The 22,233-nt window shown below is 44.0% G+C and overlaps 1 protein-coding gene across 2 annotated transcripts in view; it reads right to left on the bottom strand.

The window, feature by feature from the left end:
* Nucleotides 1–3,224: 3,224 nt before the first annotated feature.
* strn (striatin, calmodulin binding protein) overlaps nt 3,225–22,233 on the bottom strand; it is an 80,710-nt gene continuing 61,701 nt past the window's right edge. Inside the window, exons 8-18 of one of the 2 annotated variants that reach the window (XM_049572487.1) lie at nt 17,172–17,285; nt 12,789–12,932; nt 12,546–12,682; nt 10,689–10,864; nt 10,435–10,482; nt 8,684–8,805; nt 8,436–8,603; nt 7,768–7,908; nt 7,161–7,262; nt 5,643–5,729; nt 3,225–3,562 (exon numbers count right to left, since the gene is read on the bottom strand). In XM_049572487.1, the coding sequence (XP_049428444.1) occupies nt 3,393–3,562; nt 5,643–5,729; nt 7,161–7,262; nt 7,768–7,908; nt 8,436–8,603; nt 8,684–8,805; nt 10,435–10,482; nt 10,689–10,864; nt 12,546–12,682; nt 12,789–12,932; nt 17,172–17,285 (1,409 nt within the window). In that variant the 3' untranslated portion in view covers nt 3,225–3,392. The remainder of the gene's footprint in view (nt 3,563–5,642; nt 5,730–7,160; nt 7,263–7,767; nt 7,909–8,435; nt 8,604–8,683; nt 8,806–10,434; nt 10,483–10,688; nt 10,865–12,545; nt 12,683–12,788; nt 12,933–17,171; nt 17,286–22,233) is intronic. The other variant, XM_049572488.1, reaches the window with a different exon arrangement.

Here is a 22,233-nt window from a genome sequence, read left to right as displayed (position 1 = left end):
AACTACGCAAACAGAAGAGATTCAATCCAAAATATCTCACATCCACGTGAGGGGAAATAAAACTTTAAACCGGACAAGAATTCGATCCTGAAATATTTGTTATTTCAGATGCGTTAGTTTTTTCCTCCAGATGTTTTCAGGTGAGATTTCACTTTGGAGAGAAGTTCTGTATTTGATCTACAGCTATCAAAGTGTCACATGACAGCAGGTGTGTTTACAGGTGGAGGCTCGGTACAGTATATTACAGTTATCATTAACGACGTGTCACTGTCGCTGCCGTCCAAACACACTGAAGAGTTTCATTTCAAAATGACACATCTTTGTTTTAGTGTTCATGTTCAGTCAGTATGGATAAAAAGGAATACTTCACCCCACAAGTGACAATTTGTTGATCAGTTACTCGCCCATGTTACGTTACATTCATGAAGAAAACTCTTAAATGTGGGCGGGGTTGTTGTCACTCACTGCTCCGTCCAGCACTCGCTGTATTTCCTCATCAGCGGTGACACAGATGGAAGTCTGCACCTGGTTTATCGTCCACAGAACGAGGCTGCACGCCCACATTTTCACAACAAAATAGAACAGGCTGCAGTGAGAGTCTCTCTCCATGGGATATTTAAAAATAGCAGCTTTGTGCATTTAGTCCTTCTCAGGCAAGCTCAGGGGTTTAGTGTTGCTGTAGCCCACAGGAAGTGAGGATTAGAATATATGACCTTCACATAATCCGCTCCAAATAAATCTATATTTTTAAACTCCTCTTTAAAGCCCCTCTTACACTGCTTGTTCAGGCGGGAACATGGCGCTGTCATGGCGTCCCACCATGCTGAGTTGTCTCGCCTTTAATCTGCCACGGGAGGTAATAACAGCGCAGAACCAGTACTGTGTAAAAGGGACAGCTGGCAGGATAGGTGTGACGTTTTGATGACGAGTGCGTCATCACCGCAGGAGATTTAAAAAGCAGCTGGTAGCATTTAGCAGCTAACTCAAAGCAGGTCCAGGAGCTCCTTACCCTCTGAGCAGAGGACGAGATCAGCCACCATATAACAGGGATGGTAAACCTTGCTGAACACTGAAGCTGCTCACGCCCCGCTGCCTCCATCAGTTAGTCTGTTTGTGTTATTGTGCAACTTTAGTGTTTTAAAGGGTTCGTTTGGATTCAGCAAAGTCACACAGTAACACAAATAAACTAACTGATCAAGTCAGCGGCACAGCAGCCACTCCCATGTTCAGTGAGGTACAATTACTCTTTTTGTTAATGGAGTCTGGTGGCTCTCAAGAGAGCATGGATAAATTATATTTTCAGTTCATTTCTCTGCCGGAAACTGTGTAAATAACGGACGTAGCTTCTGTGACATCACCCGTTGGTTTGGGCTCCTGTTTTGAACCCTTGAGTTCGGCATTTCAGCTGTCGCTATCTTGGTTTTCGGAGCCAGAAGTGACCATATTTGGATGAGAGGCTGGAGCTGTGGATAAGTGCGGAGTGGATCTGACTCAAGAAGAACCAGCTCATTATTATGTGTAACTTTGGGCGTTAATGACATGTAAACAGGTGAGTTATATAAAATTCAACCCCTTACAGTTGTTGTGAATGTTGAAATTAGCTACAGAGACTGAAACTATTTTTTTGTTCCAGGCTGTAAACATGTTGTGGAGACATTTTAACATGGAGGTCCTCAAGTGGACATTAGAGGAACTGCAGTTTTTGGCACTTTTGGCTTCATTTTCAGCCTCTTAGGATGCTGCTTGGTTGGAAATAGCTGTTTGTTTGGGAAGTACTGAGCATATGCCTGTCTGAGAGAGACTTGGATTGCACTGCATTAGTTATGTGAGAGTTTTCGTCGACCCCATGACTTCAATTCACCAGGAATTTTCTCTGTTTTTGTATTTTTCGTTCACCGTGGAGGCATGCGTGAAAAACAGTTTTCTTCAAGAATTCAACATAACACGGGGTGAGTAACTGATGAACAACTGATCATTCAGGGGCAGAAGTATTCCTTTAAATAGATATTAAACTCTAGGACATGTTCGTGCACGTTCTGTGCTCAGGTGGGAATGTGGAGAACATGAATGAACCTGTGCTGATTTTTTTTAAAAAGGTGCAGCAGCAGCACAGTGTCAAAATTACTCAGACCGAAAGTTTGAATAACAGCCAATTCCCTTTTTTCAGCCTCCAGCTGGTTCCTGCAGCTCTGCTACTCTCAAAGTCTCCCATGACATCTAATAAATCTGTTTGATAACATTTCTCACTGCTGCTGCTGCCAAATTTCATCGATGTACAACCACAACGCAGATTATTCTTCTCTAAGCCACACCACAGCTCACTGTGCAGAAATAAAACTCCAGTTAATTCTCTGAATCACGTCTGCACTCAGCCAAAGACTGTTTGTTAGGGAAGGACCTCCACTCTGTGACACACCTGCTCTATCAGAGCGCAGTGAGCGTTACTGTTGCTCCAAATATATGAGCAGAGCTACACATGTTGACACATGTTCCATGTGTCAGAAACCGTCTGATTTTGAAATGAAACTCTCCAGATGTTTGTGATCTGACCTGCTGACAGAGTCTCTGAGTCCACCTGACACAAGTGTCGCTGATCTGGGTCATGACCTTTGACCTCTTACCTCCTGGCGTGGGCGTTTACAGGATGAAACTTGACCAGTCTCCAAAATCCGACCGATTAAACTTCTTCTTCAGGCTGCAGGCAACGACTTGAACAGGAAATAATGAAAATCACACCAAATCAATTTAAGAAGCAAAAATCCACAGAGTCCTGCGCAGAGTGTGATGTCATCATGAGGTGAAATGAGAGCGCTCACATGAGTTCTGATCATAAATGAGTCGACTCAGTCTCCACGTGTGTGATGAGCTTGTGACACATTCGGATCTGACTTGTTAAAATTGGGTCGTCTTGTTTTGAAAGCGAAAAAGTTGATCTTCTGATGCACAAAATCATTTTCCCTCAAAACCTAAAAGAATTTATGTCGTGAAGAAAAAAGGCACATTATCATGAACAATGTTTCAAAGCAACATCGACACGCAGGCTGTTTTTACTGGAGTGTTTGGGGTCAGTGACGGTGGAGAGTTTATATGTTAAAAGAAAAAGATTCCAGCTTTACTAAAATGTACCGAGAGTTCCTGTATGGATTTTTTGCCACTTCCTGTTTCATTCATCGTCTCATCCAGAGGTTTGTTTGTTTCGGGACCCGGGCCAGCCTAAGTCCGAAGGGGGGTGGGGGGGGATATTTGACAGATCTTAAAGGAGCAGTCCGGCTATTGTCACCTTCAGTTTTCTGCTTCCTCATCCAAACTCAACAGTGGAGACCAACTCCACCCTCCTCCATCTCTGTGACGCTCCACCCGTCCTCTGAGCTCCACACTCAGCTGGTGTCAGGTCATACAAACACCTTGGCGAGCGCGTCGGCCCCGGCGCTGCCGATGTAGCACTTAGTAGGGTGGAATGCCACGTCGTGGATCGACTCCTCGAACTTCTTGCGGTGAGCGGTGAACTCCTGGATGCACGTCTTGCTCTCCATGTTCCACAAACGGATCGAGCAGTCGTGACCTGGGAGGAAGAGAGAGAGAGAGGATGATGAGGGTGGAGGAATGTGTCCGTCAGCGTCAGGGGCGTGTCCAGGGAGGGGCCTGATTGGCCAACTCATTATCCTGAAATACTGCCTCATTTTCACTGCAGGGATCGGCTCGATTCAACTCACTTTTGGTACCACGTTCTTTCCTCTATTCTATTTTCCACAGTAGATAGCACCCCCTCAGTGTAGGCGGGATTTTTAGCTGATCGCCATAGTGATGCTGCCATGACATCATCTTTAAAGGGATAGTTCACCCAAAAATGAAAATTCAGCCATTATCTACTCACCCATATGCCGATGGAGGCCCTGGTGAAGTTTTAGAGTCCTCACATCCCTTGCGGAGATCGGCGGGGGGGAGCGGCTAGCACACCTAATGGCAGACAGCGCCCCAGACTAACGTCCAAGAACACAAAATTGAATCCACAAAGTATCTCCATACTGCTCATCCATAGTGATCCAAGTGTGCTGAAGCCCCGACATAAAAAGTTGTTTGGAAAAACGTCATATGAACTCTGTTTTTAGCCTCAGTGTGGCCTGTAGCTCTGACTGCTTCTCTGTGCTCCGCATTCACGTGTGCGCGCCTGCGCGAGACCAGCAAAAGCATGAGCTTTGCTCACCCGTGTTTACATCACGTGACACGTGCACCGCAGGGAGAGACAACAGTAACCACAGAGCTAAAAGATCATTTGCACTACAGTCTTTTAGCAAAGGACAGCCCAACATGTCTGAAGACTTTGAAACTGTGGAGGAACAGCATTTCTTTGTTGAGCTGTATTTGTTTGAGCCCGAGTATACGGACGGAACTCAGGCTACTGGACGAAGCAGCCACTGCAGCTCATGAGCCTAACCCTCAGCCAGCCGCAGAATATCGGAGTCGAGCACTGGAAACCTGGTGGTGTAGTTGTTTCAAATGCAAAGCAATGCCATCGGATGAGGAAAATCTTTGCTGCTCAGACTGGGAATTGGCGATGCCTGCACTTGAGAATCTGGACATCAGTACTGACGAGACTGCTGCTCTTCAGAGATCACCGATCACCCTGAGCGCGCACACGTGAGCGCGGAGCACAAAGAAGCAGTCAGAGCTACAGGCTACAATGAGGCTAAAAACAGAGTTCATATGACCTTTTTCCAAACAACTTTTTATGTCGGGGCTGCAGCACACTTGGATCACTACGGATGAGCAGTATGGAGATACTTTGTGGATTCAATTTTGTGTTCTTGGACATTAGTCTGGGGCGCTGTCTGCCATTAGGTGTGCTAGCTGCTCCCCCGCTGATCTCCGCAAGGGATGTGAGGACTCTAAAACTTCACCGGGGCCTCCGTCGGCATATGGGTGAGTAGATAATGGCTGAATTTTCATTTTTGGGTGCACCAAACAGTCAGTGGTCTGCAGTGTTTGACCCCATCCCTCGTATCCACTCAGCTTGCTTGGAACGTTGACCAAGGTGGTACCAAAAAACGTGCCAGGTACTGTGTGCAACTATTGAGAATGGACAACCAAAAAATAGCGAGTCAAAGTGAGTAGAGCCGAGCCGTGGAAATTCGACATAAGATCTGCTGTCAGCCCGTTCAGCAGCAGGACCTTTAGTTGGTATTTTGTTGTGTTGTTTGTGTTTCATCCACTCAGGCTCACTTTTTAAAGTTTTGTTGGTACTTCACACTGTGACAGTTTTCTAATGGCTCCCATGCAGAAACAACATCAAGGGTTTAATTTCATACACTATGCTGCTAATGTCATGTACATGCTGAGACGTCCATGTGGCCTGGCTTATATCAATAAGCATGTCTGAGCACCGCAGTACTACCTACTTTAGTACTTGGTGTGTGGACTTATTCGTTTTGTACTTTGCCAGACGTGTCTTTGGTCCAGGACCCGCTCCATCAGACGCCACATGTGCGTGTCTCTTGTACCGTTTTTGAATAATCGTATTTCCCAACATTCTGAACTTGTCCATGACTAATGACTTAGAAATATATGAGACTGGTGAATCAATTAGAATATATATAAATATTACATTCTTAAATTTGTCAGACAGCGTGTGGCTGAATACTCACTTCCAGACATGAGGTACAGTCCATTTGGATCCACAGCGAGACTCGTGACAGAGTCCAGGTGAGCGACCATCGAGTGGATCAGTTTACCTTCAATTCAAAACACAAGGAAAAAAAAGAAGAGACTTTGATCCGCTTTAATCAGAATGCACGGTAAAGCAATAAAGTAAAAAACACAGAGCATTTATGTCCCCATTTCCCAGTACGTACAACTGACAGTCAGTTCCTCCATTTTTAACAGCATTGTTTAGTTTTAATAAATTTCATTTAAGTAAAACACATTTTTAACAGCATTGTTTCGTTGTTTCTTAATTCAACAAATTAATTTAATTTAAGTAAAACATGTTTTGTACAACATTCGTCCGTCTTTAATAATACTGTCTGGTTTGGTTTTTTAATTAATTAATTTTATTTAAATAAAACATTTTTTACAACATTCATCCATCTTTAACAACATGTTTTAATATTTTTTTTAATTTAATTAATTTAATTTAAGCACACTACATGTTTACAACATCCATTCATCTAGTTTTTTTAATTCAGTTATTTTATTTAATTTAAATAAAACACACTTCATCCATCTTTAACAATACTGTTTTTGCAGTATTTTTATTTTATTTATTTATTTTTTATAGTTTTTATTTAAAACAAATAATTTAAAAAACTTTTTTTTACAGCATTCCTCCAACTTAACATTGTTTAGTTGTTTGTTATTTTATTTTAATAATTTAAGTAAAACAGGTGTGTAAACTTTCGTCCATTTTTAACATTTTTTGATGTCTTTAAATTTAATCAATTAATTTAAGTACAGCACATGTTTCTTCTATCTTTATCAACATTGTTTAGTTGTTTTTTAATTTAAATAATTAATTTCCTGTCATGTTAACGGTTGTCTGTTTATTTCACTGATGGGGTTAACACTGGAATCACAACACGAGCTGGAGTTTCAGAAAAAAGAAGCTTAAATCTCACAACCAGGAATCATGAAATATGACTTACAATCCAACACAGCGTGAATAACATCATGTTTAGATGAATATTTTTGAGCTGAACCACAGTCTCAGTCTCTTAATGTGGTAATATACGCTGATTTAGTATGTTGTTTCCATAAAGTAGAGAGATGGATTAAAAGATGAACCGAAGCATCTAAAAAATCCTGAATTTTTAGTCCCTGGTGTGGGTCAATCTCCAAAAACTCTGGAGCCTACATTTCCAAAAAACGCAAAACAAAAAAACTTCACCTCTGATTCGTGAATATGTTTTCCTTTTAGGAGTGTATAGTCTGCAAGACCGAGCCAAGATGACATCTTGACCCTGATGACATCACTATGACATCATCAGGGTTATTTTCTCAGGCTTGACAGACCAGGAGCTGAGCCACCAGGGGACACCACACGACTGCTAACAGGCTGAGAGGGATTGTTCATGACAAAGTCAACAGAATGTGACATGTAAAACTGGTGGTGCGTTCCTTTAAATCAGACTCCTCCTCCTCAGCAGCAGGTGGTGTTAGTGTGTTACCTGTGTTATTATCGAAGAACTGGATGTGCCGGTCCTCCTGAGCTGTGATGGTGATTGGCAGCGTGGGATGACTCAGCACTTTGTTGATCTTGCAGGGAGCTTCTGTGAGTGGGCGGACGTGAGAAGGACAACATTAGCATTTAATACTGACAATCTGAGAGCATTTGTGGGAGACGGTTCCCTCCAACAGCAAACTCAGAGACTTGAAGCATGAAGGGAACACGCTGCAGCAGAGAGAGGGTTCTCTCTCCTCTGCTGAAGTACAGCTCTCTTTATTGAGTTAAGATTCATTTGACAGGGAAACAGCAGACAGGAAGTCAGGAAGTATTGAGAGGTGGACTAACGTGTTGGTTTGAGACTTTTCATGAGATTTTTTGACAGCAAGAAAAGTAAAGAATAATGGCAGCCTGGTCCTTTAACATGTGAGTGTGAGGAAAGAGACAGAACGTTGCACTAAATACAGGATGTATTGTCAGCTGGTGCTTGTGTAACGCTGTGGACTTGTTTTCAGCCTCAGATGGAGCTGCAGTGATGACATCAACAGGCACTAAATGCTCCCTCCATGAGTGACCCTGTTTGGACTCGTGTGATTGGTTGGCTGATTTACCTGGCGGCCCGGCGGACTCCAGCTTCAGGACGAGCTGCTGCGTCTCCATGTTGAAGAGTCCGATGTGCCCGGTGGTGAAAGATGTCACCATGTGAGCCGGCTCGCTGCTCACCAGGTCCACCGAGGTCGGCACTCCCAGCTCTGACACACACACACACACACACACACAGCAGAGGTTAACTGTGTGTGTACCAGGGCTGCCCCCTAATGGTTGACCAAGCGTTAGTTGACCACAGAGGTCATTAGTTGGCAAACTATCAGGAGCTGCACCTTCTCAGAATAAATCCAAACCTATATGACTGGATCATATGTGACTTTACTTTGAAAGGACAGGCACAGGAAGTGTCCACGCTCAGCAGTCAGACAGGAGTCAGGTTAATCTCCAGGGCTGGTACCTGCGGTTATTCCACAGGCTAGTTAATAACATGTCGGGCAGGAAATCCAAAGTGTGGGATCATTTTGAGAAGGTGAAGGACGAACCCAAGGTGATATGTAAACTCATCTTCATTGGTCGACTACAAACATGACGTATCATCTGAAACATGGAAGTAGCTACATGCCCATTAGCCCACAGCGTCATTAACAGGCGGCTCGTAGGAAATGCAAATTTGAGTCAGCATGTTAGCACACATACATGACGGAACAAATAAAGGTATCGAGTTTCTCACCTCCTCTCTCGTTAAAGACAGCGAGAGATGGCGAGGTGTCGGCAGCGTTCCACAGCCGGACCGTCCCATCAGCCGAGCAGGAGAGGAGGCGCTGGTGGGCCGAGCTGTAGACCAGACCCCACACTGAGTCTGTGTGACCTAACAGCGCCCCCCGCAGGACAGAGGGTTCTGACAGAGAGAAGGGTCACGTGTCAAAAACACATTTACTGCAGCAGCTGTTGTGCTACTTAATTACTGCTGGAACGTACCATATGAGTCGTAGGGGTCGATGTTGGGGTTGGGGGTGTTCCAGCTCTGGATGGTGCCGTCCACGCCGCCACTGAAGCACTGCTCACCGCTGGAGCTCATGGTGACGCACAGCACAGCGCCGCTACACGGAGGGAGGGAGGGAGGCAGCAAATAAACCTTTTAACTTTCTGTGAAGCATCATGACCTTAAATATCCAAACATGTAAATATTAACAACACACACGTTCTTATTAAAGCTTTAAAATGAGACGTTTAAGGTTTTGATGGGATAAAGATGATGTCAAAATTATGACTTGACTTTTAGGATTACTCTGATATTATGATTAAAAGGGAATGTTGCTATTTTCAACCTGGAAGCTTTTCTGACATGTTTTTGTGCATATGTGCACCGTCACTGTACATCCATCATTTTATTACTGTAACAGGCCACGAAATCTTCAATTTGCATTTGTAATATTAATAATTTATGTAACAAGAAGAGCAATCGTGCCACATAAAAATACTACAGCGTATCATACTACGCTGCATCAATTTTTATCACTGCTCCTAGCTTATAAAATTCATCCTGCGGGTGCACTGTCAGTGATGCATCCAGGGGTCATCGGGGGTTTTGGGTCTTTTCAGACATTAGACATCCCCACCCAGGCGATCCAGCCGGGGGTGATCAGTCCCCAGTCTGCATCCCTCAGATTTGATGGTCCTGTTCTTAGCCAGCCCCACTGTCCTCAGTTGGGTGATGACTCTGCAGAGTGACCGGCCTTCAACATCGCACCTCATTAGGCTCACAGCAGGTGTTCAAACCCTGCCTCCTGCTCTGCTCTGTCGGCTCCTGCTACTTGGTGCTCCTCCCAGGGTATAATTCATTCTATCATGAGCGCTTGTTTGGTGCATTCAGAAAAACCTGACCGTGTGTGGACGCAGGGTTGTTGAGGCGATGTGTTCTGGAAACCGCAGCTGCCTGCCAAGATCAACTCTCCGTTGCCAGTCGGCTGCTGAGGCGAGGAGGTCAGCTGCTGATCTTGGCTGTGGGGTGTTTTTCTCTCCAGCTTTAACAAAGGTGATGCTCCTCTTTGGGCAGTGGTGTTTCCTGATGGTTATGGCTGAGGCTACTGTCTCTGCAACTGCTTTCAGGACTCGATCATAGCAACTAGTGGTTTGATGCTTCATTTATGCTCTGAATGTCACAAACAGAAAGCTCTTTCTCTCTAGGGATCCTTTACATAATGCTGTTGACACTTAAACCAACAGTCTGAGCCTGTCAGTGGCAAAAACAAACACTTTTAGTGGATGTACACTGACGGTGCACAAATGCCCTCAGTGGTTACACTGCAGCCTGTCTCACTGCTGTCGTCTGCAGCGCCCTCCGTCAGAACGGGACCAATTTCAGAACTTAGTCACTTAGACATAAGAAGCTCTGGATCCAAGCTAAAAATACAGAAGTTACCCTTTAAGACAGGGAGACAGAATTCTGTCTTCTTTGTACCTTTTTTCCAATCATTTATTTACCTTTTATTTTACTGAATATAATAAAAATCAATCTTAAACCTGAGAGTACACATACATTTTTGTGCTGAGTTCAACCTCTGGCTCATATATTGAACTGTTTTTCTCTAAGATATCAGGATAAGTGTAAAACAAGAAGTGTAATAGGGAGGATGATATTACTTTGCTTGTAGGATCAAAGACAAAGTGTGTAAAGTAAAATTCGGCCAGTACTGACAACCTTTTCAGACAGGTAAACAGGATCTCACCTGTGAGCTCTGAATGTGTAGATGGGCTCCACGTCTAAAGCAGCACATCTGAAAGATTAAAACCCAGAACAGAGTTTGTATCAACAGAAAATTAAAACACATTAAAACTCTAAAATATGATCAAATATGTGTTGTAAAACAGAAGCAAAGGCCTGCCTCTAATAAAGCCTGTTACAGATCACTGCAGGTGAAGTAAATGTACAGTATATGAATGAATGAATAAATTATATTTTATATATATTCTAAAGTCTTACTTCTTGGCGGGCGCCGTCTTCTGGAGGTTCCACAGTTTGAGGGTGTGATCTTCGGAGGCGGTGACCAGGACGGGCTCCACCGGGTGGAAGGCCAGACTCCGCACCGAGTCAAAGTGGCTCCGCAGGGTGAACTTTGGGTTCCAGGTCTTCCTCAGAGCGTCTTTGTTGTTGGTGATCTGAGGAAGGAGGGACGAGTCTCACTTACAATCCATGTGAAGATGATACTTGACTCTTTAAAGCAGCATGACACAGCTCTGGATACTGATGGGTCAGCTGTAGGTGTCAACAAACTGTGTGCCAACACAACTGGACTGATTTTATACCAAAGAGTGTAAGAACATCTCTGGGGTAGTTTTCTCTGAAAGGACACCTCACGTGTCGCTGCTTGGGACTTAGTTTGGATTTTAGCTGTGGGCTGTAATTTATTCATCTTATCCATCTGCCTGTGGAGACAAAGACTGTGGTCAGAGTTTAAAGGCCCAATCCTAATATACCCCTCAGCCCTCACGCCTCGGGGTGGGGTGTCCTGGTTCTTGCTGGGATAGATGGATAGAGCAGAACGGAGGTTTTTCAGAGGCACACTCCAACAGTGTTATGAAAAATCATTGGCCAGATGGCTGCATGCCATGTGTAACCCACAAATGTATTTTCTTCGTTAATAAAGATTTAAAAATTACAACTACCATTGTCTCAAAGTATTACTGTCCTTTACTTTATTACTAGAATCACTGCCCCATGGTCGTATGACTCCGCCCACCAGTCCACCCTGTGGTTGTATGACTCCGCCCACCAGTCCACCCTGTGGTTGTATGACTCCGCCCACCAGTCCAGTGTCTCTGACAGTCTCCATCCATGTCAGTGAAAACATGGATGCTTCACACACAGAAGATCTATGCAATCAGCACAGTTTCAAGATTAGAGTCACCAATTCAGTATCTGACCAAATGTCTCCCCTTCTGTTCCTGAGATATGACGTTAAAACATGATGATGTCACAGTCAAGCTGACCTTTGACCTTTTGACCTTCATTATTTTATCCTGTTAGACATTTGTGTCAAGTTTGGTCAGAATTAGCATCTGGGCCATTAACATGTTTTGTGAGTTCACACTGACCTTGGTTTTCAAGCACAAAAGTCTTATCAGTTTATTGTTGAGTCCAAGTGGATGTTTGTGCCAAATTTGAAGAAATTCCCTCAAAGTATTCTTGAGATATCATGTTCACGAGAATGATTAAGATGAGATGACTTTCGCTTTGCCCTTTGATCTATGACCACCAAAATCTGATCAGTTCATCAATGAATCAAAGTAGATGTTTGTGCCAAATTTGAAGAAATTCCCTCAAAGCATTCTTGAGATGTTGTGTTCATGGGAATAAGATGGATGCAAGGTCACAGGGACCTTGACCTTTCTTTGACCCTTGACCACCAAAATCTAGTCCAAGTGAATATTTGTGCCAAATTTGAAGAAATTCCTTCAGTGCGTTCTTGAGGAATCGCATTCACAAGAATGTGACAGGCAAGGTCACAGTAACCTTGACTGCTGACCGCCAAAATCCTATCAGTTCATTTTTGAGTCCAAGTGAAAGTTTGTGCCAAATTGTAAGAAATTTGTTGTGTATATACGTCCGGACAACCTGGCCTCTGGCCACGGCTACTGCCGGTGCGGAGGCATAAAATAAAACAGCTGAAACTGAATTTCGTTTTTTATCCCTCTGTAAAGGAGGAGGCCTGAAGGGTGGAGCTGACAGAGGGTGGAGTTCAGTGGAGTTCGGTCAGAAACACTCTGGCTGCTAAAGAGTTTTCAGTGTTTCCTGCCTCTGATCCACCGTAAGCTGTCAGACTGTGTTCGTTTTACTCACGTCATACGCCAGGGTTTCAGCCTCGTTGGCGACCGTCAGTCCTGCCAGTTCTCCCAGTCCCAGCTCGTTAGAAACCGCCTCGTCCACTCTGCCCAGTATGAACGACTTCCCAGACGATGGCAGGAAGGTCATTGCCTCTACGGAGACAAAACAGATGGCTGGGTTCAGAAAAACATGACTGAGTGTGAGTGAGCATATTGTACAGTTGTCAAATGTGACTGACTGAGAAAAAGGGCAGGTTACCTTCTTCTGGGCGTCCCAATTCGTGCTCATTGAGTCTGGGTACAGCGGGGCGGGAGGGGGGTGTCACAGGAGGCTGCAGGGAGGGAATCTCCTCAGCATCCCGCAGGTTAGCCAGCATGTCCTGGAGCTTAGACCGGTTTGGTCCTGGAGGAGGAGGGTGAGGAGGAGAAAAGAGAACATGGGAGACAGAAATCAGAGGAGGTGACTGTCATAATGGATCAGATGTGAAAAGGATTGAGGAGAGAATAATGGATCAGAAAAATGCACTGCTGATAGAACAAAATAAGTCTCAAGAGTTCAAACTGTCACAAAAAGGGAATGAAATCAGCATGAAGGATGAGAACAAAGCAGAAGATGATGCAGCAGCAGCTCTGCAGAGGATCCGACAGAGAAGATGAAGCAAATAAAAGCAGAGAAACAAAGTGACGATATACACAGGAATGAGAAGAATCTGCTCGAGAAGTGACACAGATGAAATGTGGCAGCTGCTGTTTGTTGAACTGCAGAATTCATCATCACAAAGACATGAAGAAACAAACAGGGATATGAAGAGATGCACTGATATCGTTACTGGATATTATCATGATGCATCAACATCAGAAAACTGCACAACTGTGACATCATGTCAACAGCATAATCCATGGAAATCTACATGAAGGTAGAAAATATAAAGAGGATAAAACAAAAGCGACAGACGACACAGACGTCCACACTGGATTCAGTCAAACACTAAACCTCTGAGAAACAGAGAGGGAGAGACACTGAGACAAGCTGTGTGTCTCAAATCACATACTTCCAGTAGTACACTATGTACACTATGCACTGCTTGTGTGGTGCGCTTATTTCACCAGGGTGGTGTTGTCTTAAATCACACACGTTTTGCACTTACAGGAAGTGACGACAGCTTTTTTGTTTTTAACCGCCTCTTCCACGTCTTCGTCTTTTTTTAAATCGGCGAATTGCAAACTAACTAAAAAATTCGACTCGTGCTTGCATGTTCTGTTCTTGTTGATGTGTTCACAGACATCTCTTTTAAATTGTATGCACTGTTTTTTGTTGTATTTTTGGTACAACAAAAAACATCAATCAATCAATCAATTTTATAAATAAAACTGATTGATTGATTGATGTTTTTTGTTGTATTTTTGGCAGCCTTGTGTAACATCTTGGCCAAGAGACTACAGATTAAAAATAGGCTCTTGGCTACTTCTGGCATTTTTACACCGAGTGTATTTGTTAACCTGCACTGCCCCCTCTCAAATAAAATAAACTGAAACTGAAGGTGAAGCATTACCGCCGACATTTAACTGCTATCTCCGCCTACACATAAACCAAACTTACGCTAGAACGTCAGTGCTGAATAAAATGTGCCAGGCTAACGTTAGCACTCGCATTATTGACTGCAGTACCAAATCATTACAGACCCAACAAACATTACTGACGGCTTCTCTTTGACAATAGTAGTGGTACTTAGTGCAAAAAACATGCACAACTAACATCTGTAAAACGTGGCGGTGGTCGCTGTGACGTAGCTTCCACTACGTCATAAAGATGGTGACCGTTGAGGGTGAGAAATGTCCATCGTTCCACACTCACCTTTGGGACCGTTTCGAGTGTGCCAGTACTACACTGCACTTTCCCGTACTGTGAAGTGTGAACGCACTTAGCGCACTTGTGCACTCAGAATATGAAGTGTTCAGTCTGAAGTATGCGATTTGAAACACAACCAAAGAGTGGGAGGGTGAGATTGGAGGCTGAGTTTTAGCTCAACAAGTAGAAAGGTGATGAGGGTGAGATTACAGGGTTATATGGTTGGTGAGGCAGAATACACACATCAGCTGAAACACTGAAAGATCATCTTGTCACAATAAAATGTTCTGCTGGAAACCTTTGGACGTGGAATTCGTGTGGATGCCACTTGACATTCTCCACCCACCCAACACCATTACAGTACATCTCCTCATGGCAACAGCACTCCCCACTGGCAGTGACCTGAGGAATGTGACAAAGAGCACAAGGCGCCGACCTGGCTTCTTTGGCTCCCAGATCCAAATCTGATGGCGCATCTGTGGGACAAGGCTGTATCCCAAAGGTCCTGCGTCCACGCCTTGATAGGTCAGAGGCTGCACAGCGGAGTGGACTTGGTTCTGGCATTGATACAAGACCTCTGGGGGTATCCGGTGGTGTGTGGCACTCAGGGCGGAGGAGGCAAATTTCCGTTTCCGACTTCCGTTTATATAAAAATAAATATGCTGAATCATTGCGATGGATTCAGAGTTTGCAGTCACGCCAATTATGTTCCGCCTCGTTAGTTCACCGCACGGACTGTTTAACCTGGCAACAACTGCAGCCGGCTCAAACGTGATTGATCAATATCACGCGGACTACAAACAGCCTAGCTCCGGAAACCAGGGCTCTTCCGCTCTTCTTCTGGAGGCAAGATCTCCGGGGTTTGCCTACAGACTCTATACTCACTGAACGTAGAGTCTGTATATAGAGACTACTGGGGTGTTGAATACTGATCCTTCGAATCCTGTGGGACGTAAGATGGGTTACTGGCACGTACCACAGATGCTCCATCAGATTGGGATTTAGGGAATTTGGAGGCCAGGTTGACGCCTTGAGCTCTGTGACACGTAACTCTGGCCATTGTTGAGCAGTTTTGCAGAGAGACGTGACACATTGTCCTGCTGGAGGGGCCACTGCCATCAAGCCATCAACTTGCTTTGTAGCAGTGTTTAGGTGGGTGCAGCGTGTCAAGTGGCATCCACATGAATTCCAGGACCACAGGTTTCCCTTTAGAACATTGAACTGTAACAAGATGATCGGTGTTATTCACTTCACCTGTCAGTGGTTCAATGTTTCGGCTGATGGGTGTATATGAGTTGGTCTATTAAAACTGAGGTCCTGCAGCTGAGTCTCCGTCAGGCAGAAAACATGCTACTCTCTCCTCCTGCACCGGGTCGGGCACAGTTAAAGATGGACTAAATGCGGGCGAGCAGCAGGTGAGAGCGAAAATGATCACAGATGCCTGATGTGTCTGTGGATGCTCTGCAGCTTCTGCCTGATCTGACAACTGACAAAATATGCAGAGGATGTTTGACAAAGCATCATTTCACAGCTGAGGATGCAGCTGACTGATAACAACAGGGCAGTTACTTTGGATATATGTGACAGATGATCAGCAGAAAATCTGTTATCTTTGTGTCACTTTAAATTAAAGTAACAACCAGTGGGAGTTTACTGAGCGAGAGCTTTGCACATCTTAAAGGGACATTATGTAAAACAGGGTAACAATAAAAGGGTTTCTTTAATTACACGTCGGGGTCGAGTTGGGTTGGGGTTGCATTTGACTTGGAGATAATTACTGGTATGACTGGGGCCCTGTGCGTGGGTTTCCTCCAGGTGCTCCAGCTTCCTCCCACAGTCCAAAGACATGCAGGTTAATTGGTGACTCTAAATTGTCCGTAGGTGTGAATGTGAGTGTGAATGGTTGTCTGTCTCTATGTGTCAGCCCTGTGATAGTCTGCTGACCTGTCCAGGGTGAACCCCGCCAGACAGCTGGGATAGGCTCCACCCCCTGTGACCTTGAATAGTAGGGCTGGGTGTCGCCACTGAAATCCTGAATCGATTTCGATTTGATTGGATATTAGGGATGTTTCAGTTACTGCTTAAACGTGAAAGAGATTCTCAGAGAGATAATACTGTACATTTTACAAGAAATTATGAGAACAGCAACAACAGTAATATTAGAACAGCATATTAAAACTACTGGTGTGATTAACACGGTTAAATCTTCACACATCCATGGGAAAAAGTGTAAATTAAAAGATTGATTGGATGAATCCACTATTTTAACTCAGCCCTACTGAACAGGATAAGCAGTTACGGATAATGAATGAATGAATAATTACAGGTAATGGGTCGATTCTGGTACTGCGCTTTGTGGGTGCAGGCAGATATGCAAAACTGGACCTGTGCAGGCCTCTGCTGTAGCATGTAAATGTATTGATTTTCTTTAACCAGACTATTGCAATAACAGCAAATATGCCAGATATAACTCATTGATTTTTGCTGCTACACAACACCAACAGATCGTTGAGTGTCGGTTCGTAAAAAGCCACTAACTGGCTGCACAACCCTGTAAGCAACAATGTGACTTTAACTTAAAGTACTTTAAGTAGCTGTAATGTGATTAAATGTTGTCTGACTTTTTAAGATACTGATCAACTTTTGCATAATTGCTGATGAAAATATTAGCACAGTGAAGCCCTGAGAGACTGAGAGGAGAGGAAACGTAACAACAACAAAGAGAGTCAGAGGAACAGAAACCAAACGAGGATGAGGAGAGAGGATGAACTGCAGGCCTGCTACAGGACTTACTCTTTACCCCCTTCTTGCCCTTGCGTTCCTTCCTGTACTGCTCCTTGAGCTGGGCTATCAGTCCCTGGTCCACGTCCCAGGCCAGTTCACCCAGAGGAGACTGCTCTTCCTTCTCTACAGGCCAGCAGGAGGAGGAGGAGGAGGAGGAGGAGGAGGAGGAGGAAGGTGGGGTAGAAACCTGTTGTAAGTGTCTGGATGCACTAGAGTACATAACCAACTTTACTCTGACAAACCTACTGAGGCAGACGGGATGAGGAGGAAGTTTCTTTTACAACCTGTTTCTGGGTCTTTTGTAGTTTTGGCCATAAATTCTTTCAGATATGATATCTTGGGGTCGCACAGACTCCACTTCACTCATCTTTACACACAAGCAACCTGAACCACTGCTTATGGAAAATGCAAATACAGACAAGTAGATAAAGTAATATTGCTTTAAATAAAGTCACTTTCTTCCCACGAGGTGGACGAGAAGTTCAGTCTAATTGCTGTGTTAAAAGGACAGACCAGCCCCAAATCAAAAACTCATATTTTTCCTGCACACCAAGCCAACGGTCGCCCGTCGGTTAAGGTTGGGCTGTTGGTGAGCACCTGTTACCCTGGCTTTTGCCGTGTGTCCCGCGTTGCTGCACCGCGGCCCCTGTTGGCTTTTTTTCTTTTTCAGAAGCGCCTGTCAGTGAATGGTATCAGACTCATTTGCATATCAGCTCAGTGCAGGAGAAGAGAATTGGAACTGAGGAAAGTTAATTCATCACTGGATTGTGTTATTAATGTGCTAACGGGCTAACTAGCGTCAAAACGGTCTTCTGGTTTCCTTATTTATATGACGATTACAGACTACCGCCATCTGCTGGTATTACGAGTTATTTCCTCTCACGCAAGTGCAGAACATGCGTGCTGGTTAGCTTTTGGCTGTAGTCTTTGTGATGTGTTTATGTGCAACTTTTAGGTCGACACACAGGTGGCGTGAAGTGGCCAAACAGTTGGCTTTCATTGCCGCTAGTTCTTTCATGTTGGTTTGGTGTGTCTGGACCTAGGGACTTCAAGGAACTAGCGGCAAAGAACGGCAAAAGTTGCACATGAACTGCAAAGACTACAGCTGACAACGAACCAGCACGTATGTTGTGCGCCTGCGTGAGAGGAAATAACTCCACACCAGCAGGCGGCGGTGGGTAGGAAGTGTGCATCTACTCATGTATGAAAGGCTGGCACACGTGACAGTGTGACATATAAACATTAATGGCATCCTCCTTAGCTGAGCTGTAACGTTAGCTAGCTTAGTGGTGCTAGGTGAGTTAGCAGTAGATACACACTTTCTTCTGGTTGGTAGAATGAAAATAGTTCCTACATGAAACTGCTCACAACAAGGTCTGTGGATTATCTCTGGCAACTGGGTCATGATTTCTGGAAAGAGACTTTGAGTTTTTCAACTGTATTTTTTGGCGCTTTCAACCCCACAAGTCAAGTGCCTTCTAGTTCCATCTCTGCAGCCGATAATTCCAACACTCAGCAACTCGACAAACTATCCAAACCAGGGATACTCAATGTGCCTTGCTTGGGAGCCACTTCTGCAAAGCGACAGGAGGCCTGGGCAGCAGCCCTATATATGTACACCGGGTGTTTCTAGGATTTTAGGACATTAAGGGCTTAGCTAGCACCTCTGTCATGGAGGTGAGAACTCTCTACTGGCACTTTTTTGATAAACAAGCTCTGTTTTAAAGTGTTTTTATGCACCCTGGCACCTTATGTATACTACAAATACAAGATAGACTGATAAATAGCATTACAGATAAGAGGAAAAATATATGTTTATGTTTTAGGGGTGTACCGTCCCTTTAAGTATGGAACTGGAGTCAGGACATTGTTAGCCTAGCTTAGCATAAAGACTAGAAACAGGCGGAAACAGCCAACCTGACTCAATCTTACATCCCACAAGTCCAAAGCGAGCTTTAGAGGAGTCGATAGGTGTATTTTTTTATACTCTGGACAGAGGCAGGCTAGCTGGTTCCCCCTGCTGCCAGTCTTTGTGCTAAGCTAGGCTAACAACATCCTGGCTCCAGTAAAAACTTCAACGCTTTTTTTTCAAATTAAACTAAGGCCAAATCTACAAAAGACACAATAAAAAGAATTAAATGCCTGTAATTTTCATCCTTTCTCAATAATTAAAAACCCTGGAGTGTGTGTACGACACAATCACCACTGTATTAGTGTGTGCTACTGATAAAAACCATATAATGAAGAATATGAAACACTGTTAATGACACTTCATGTTCTTCATGTTAAATTTTAGACTGAGCTGAGGAAACAAGAGGAATGCCAACACAACACGCTAAAAGTTTCTCAAAATGTCAAACAAACAAATATGAAACATAAAGAAGGTGCAGGAAATTCGTGCTGGTGGAAGTGAACAAACACAAATGAACACAAGACGAAACAAGATGAGACACAAGAAACAAACAAATGAAAACTAACAGCTGGAATCCAAATGGATCTCTGATGGTTCTCTGCAGATCTGGAACTGAAACATTAATGCAGTAGAGCAACATGTTCTCTTCAAGATGCTATAAAACATTAAACTCGAACAGTGAAGCAAATAACATTTCACCAAAATGATCATGTCTCTCATGGGGGATGATCCTGAGAGAGACCAACATTTTAAAGTCTCAGCAGCAACGTTAGAGCCCTAAAATCTACTGAGTTCCAAAAGTCAGCTTCTGTACTGAAGTTAAAGAAGCGACTCCACAACAAAGACACATGATGTCATTAATCTGAAGTCTCTGAAAGCAGCTCAGCCAATAATCATCCACCTGCAGAGCTGCAGCAGGTTCAGACATGTTGATGGTTAAAGGTTAACTGGTGATAAACAGAGGGAAAATACTCAATCTCTGGAACAAGAAGAAATAAAGCAGCGTATAATATCCACTGGAGCTGAGTGTGACACACAGATGCTTTATTCTCAAGTATTTTGCTTTTGCTACGTGGTGGTTAAAGTGTTAAGGCCCATCAGAGAACTAGCGGCGACAACGAAGGCCCCCTGTTGCATCGCCTGATGTCGCCATGTCTCGGCAAAAAAAGTTGCACGTGAACACATCACAAAGACTACAGCTGAGGGCCAACCAGCACGTACGTTTTGCGCCTGTGTGAGAGGAAATGACTCTTCAAACCAGCAGACGGTGATTGTTTGTAATCGTATTTCAAAAAGAAAAGCCAGAAGACGCTAGCTAGCCAGTTACTTCCAGGTCACTTCCTGTTGACGTTACAGATCAGAAGTACAGAGAGTTGTTGACTAGAGATGATACGCCGTCTCATGGTGGTGACACTTGAGTGAACTAGCAGGTTTTAGAACGTTGCAGAATGGCGCATTGCAAGAAGATGCCTGTTTCAACTCGTCTCATTGTGAATCTTCAGTCTTCGGAGAAAACCTGAGGCTGTACCACTTATCACCTACAGGTGGTTCTATTGTTAAACCTTCAACAGCTGTTTGTTCCTTTGCCTGTAGGGGGTGATGTCGACACATCTTCATCTGCAGGTCTAAACCATAGATGATGCATAATGAGACCTGGATACACAGCTACAGCTTTTAAGCCCTGCACACGTCCTGTGGGCTAAACTGTAGTTAATCTCCTTTGCTGTAGGTGGTGTACGTGAGCAGGTGTAGAACTAGAACTACAGCTACAGCTCTCCCTTCTGGAGAATCAAAAAGTAGAAGTTCTCATCTCTGTCTTAGTAAGTGTTATGAAAATAAAAATTAGAGATACAGATTTGCAGCTGTCACTTGAGTGAAAGGATTTGCCTTCAACTCCTCCTGACAGCTGAGCTGGTGCTGAAAATAAACTGGGTGTGCAGATGGTCTGAGGGCTCATGAGGAGATCCAAAGATAAGAAACATGCAGAAATCACTGCTGCATAATGACTGAGCCGAGACAAACAATGGGCCTCATCATCTGTCCTGGTAGCCCGGGGCGAGTGATGTGCCAGGTCGTGGAGGTGGTTTGGGTTCAACAAGAAAAGCCTTCAGAAACCATAAATGTGTTTCATAACGCAGCCGAACACAGAGAGACTGTTTTTAACCGTGTGTTCAGCTGGTTTATCCTCACTGTCTGTGACTCTAAACAGCAGCACGGCAGATGATTGTTTCACAGCTCAGAATAAAAAGATAGAGAGAAATCCACAAAGAGTTTTCCTCTCGGGGCTTTAACGCCTTGTGTGTGTGGTGAGACCTGCTGCACTGAGTCAGCACTCCTTTACAACTATCTGGACTGTGAAGTGTTGAATCACAAACTGCGTGGGGATGCTTTTTGTCATCGGCCGAATGACACTGGATGCGTTGCTAAGAAACAGTAGAAAAAGGGGGATTTTGTGTAAACTGCGGGGGCCGCCGGGTCGCCAGCTGGGAACTTCATTTTGTAAGGAGAGTTTTATATATATAGACAGGAAATGCGTCGGTGCAGCAGCAGCCTTGTGCTGCCACTCACGAACACATTTAAAATAAGATGTTTTAATTCTGCGTGAAGCAGTCAGACTGACCCTGCAGATGAATGGCAGCATATTCACCTTGATTTATACGTCAATACAAAGTTTCTCTGCTGAGAAGATTTCAGGTTTGTGTCGGTGTTTTTTACTTTTTCTATCTGCTGCAGACTCTTGACTTTATACTTTTTACTGGTGCATTAAAGTAGAAGACATGAGTGCGAATTTAATACAAAAAATAGTCAAATTCAGATCATTTTGACTGTTGTCATATTTAAAAGTGTAATGTCTAATGCCTGGCAACATGCTTTAAACTATTAAGAGGCAACTTTTCCCTCCTGCTAACTACGGCTGGACAAGAACATGCAAACCGACCAAACTGCTCAAACTATGAAAATTGGTCAGAATCACACAGCTTCTTTACGTGAGGCGGTGTTAGCAAGAAAACAGCCACATTAAAACCATAAATCAAAACTATCTGGGATGTTTCTCAGTACGGTTTGTGGTGTCATTAGTTGAATCATCTGTGCTTCATGTGTCTTCTTGTGTTTCTTTGCCTTAAATCAAAGATTTTGGGTTTTGGACCTCGCACTATT

The sequence above is a fragment of the Epinephelus fuscoguttatus genome, linkage group LG3 (genome assembly GCF_011397635.1).
Source record: "Epinephelus fuscoguttatus linkage group LG3, E.fuscoguttatus.final_Chr_v1".
Taxonomy (NCBI): domain Eukaryota; kingdom Metazoa; phylum Chordata; class Actinopteri; order Perciformes; family Serranidae; genus Epinephelus; species Epinephelus fuscoguttatus.
Note: the sequence above shows the minus strand (reverse complement) of the source record. Positions and strands in the feature narration are given on the sequence as shown.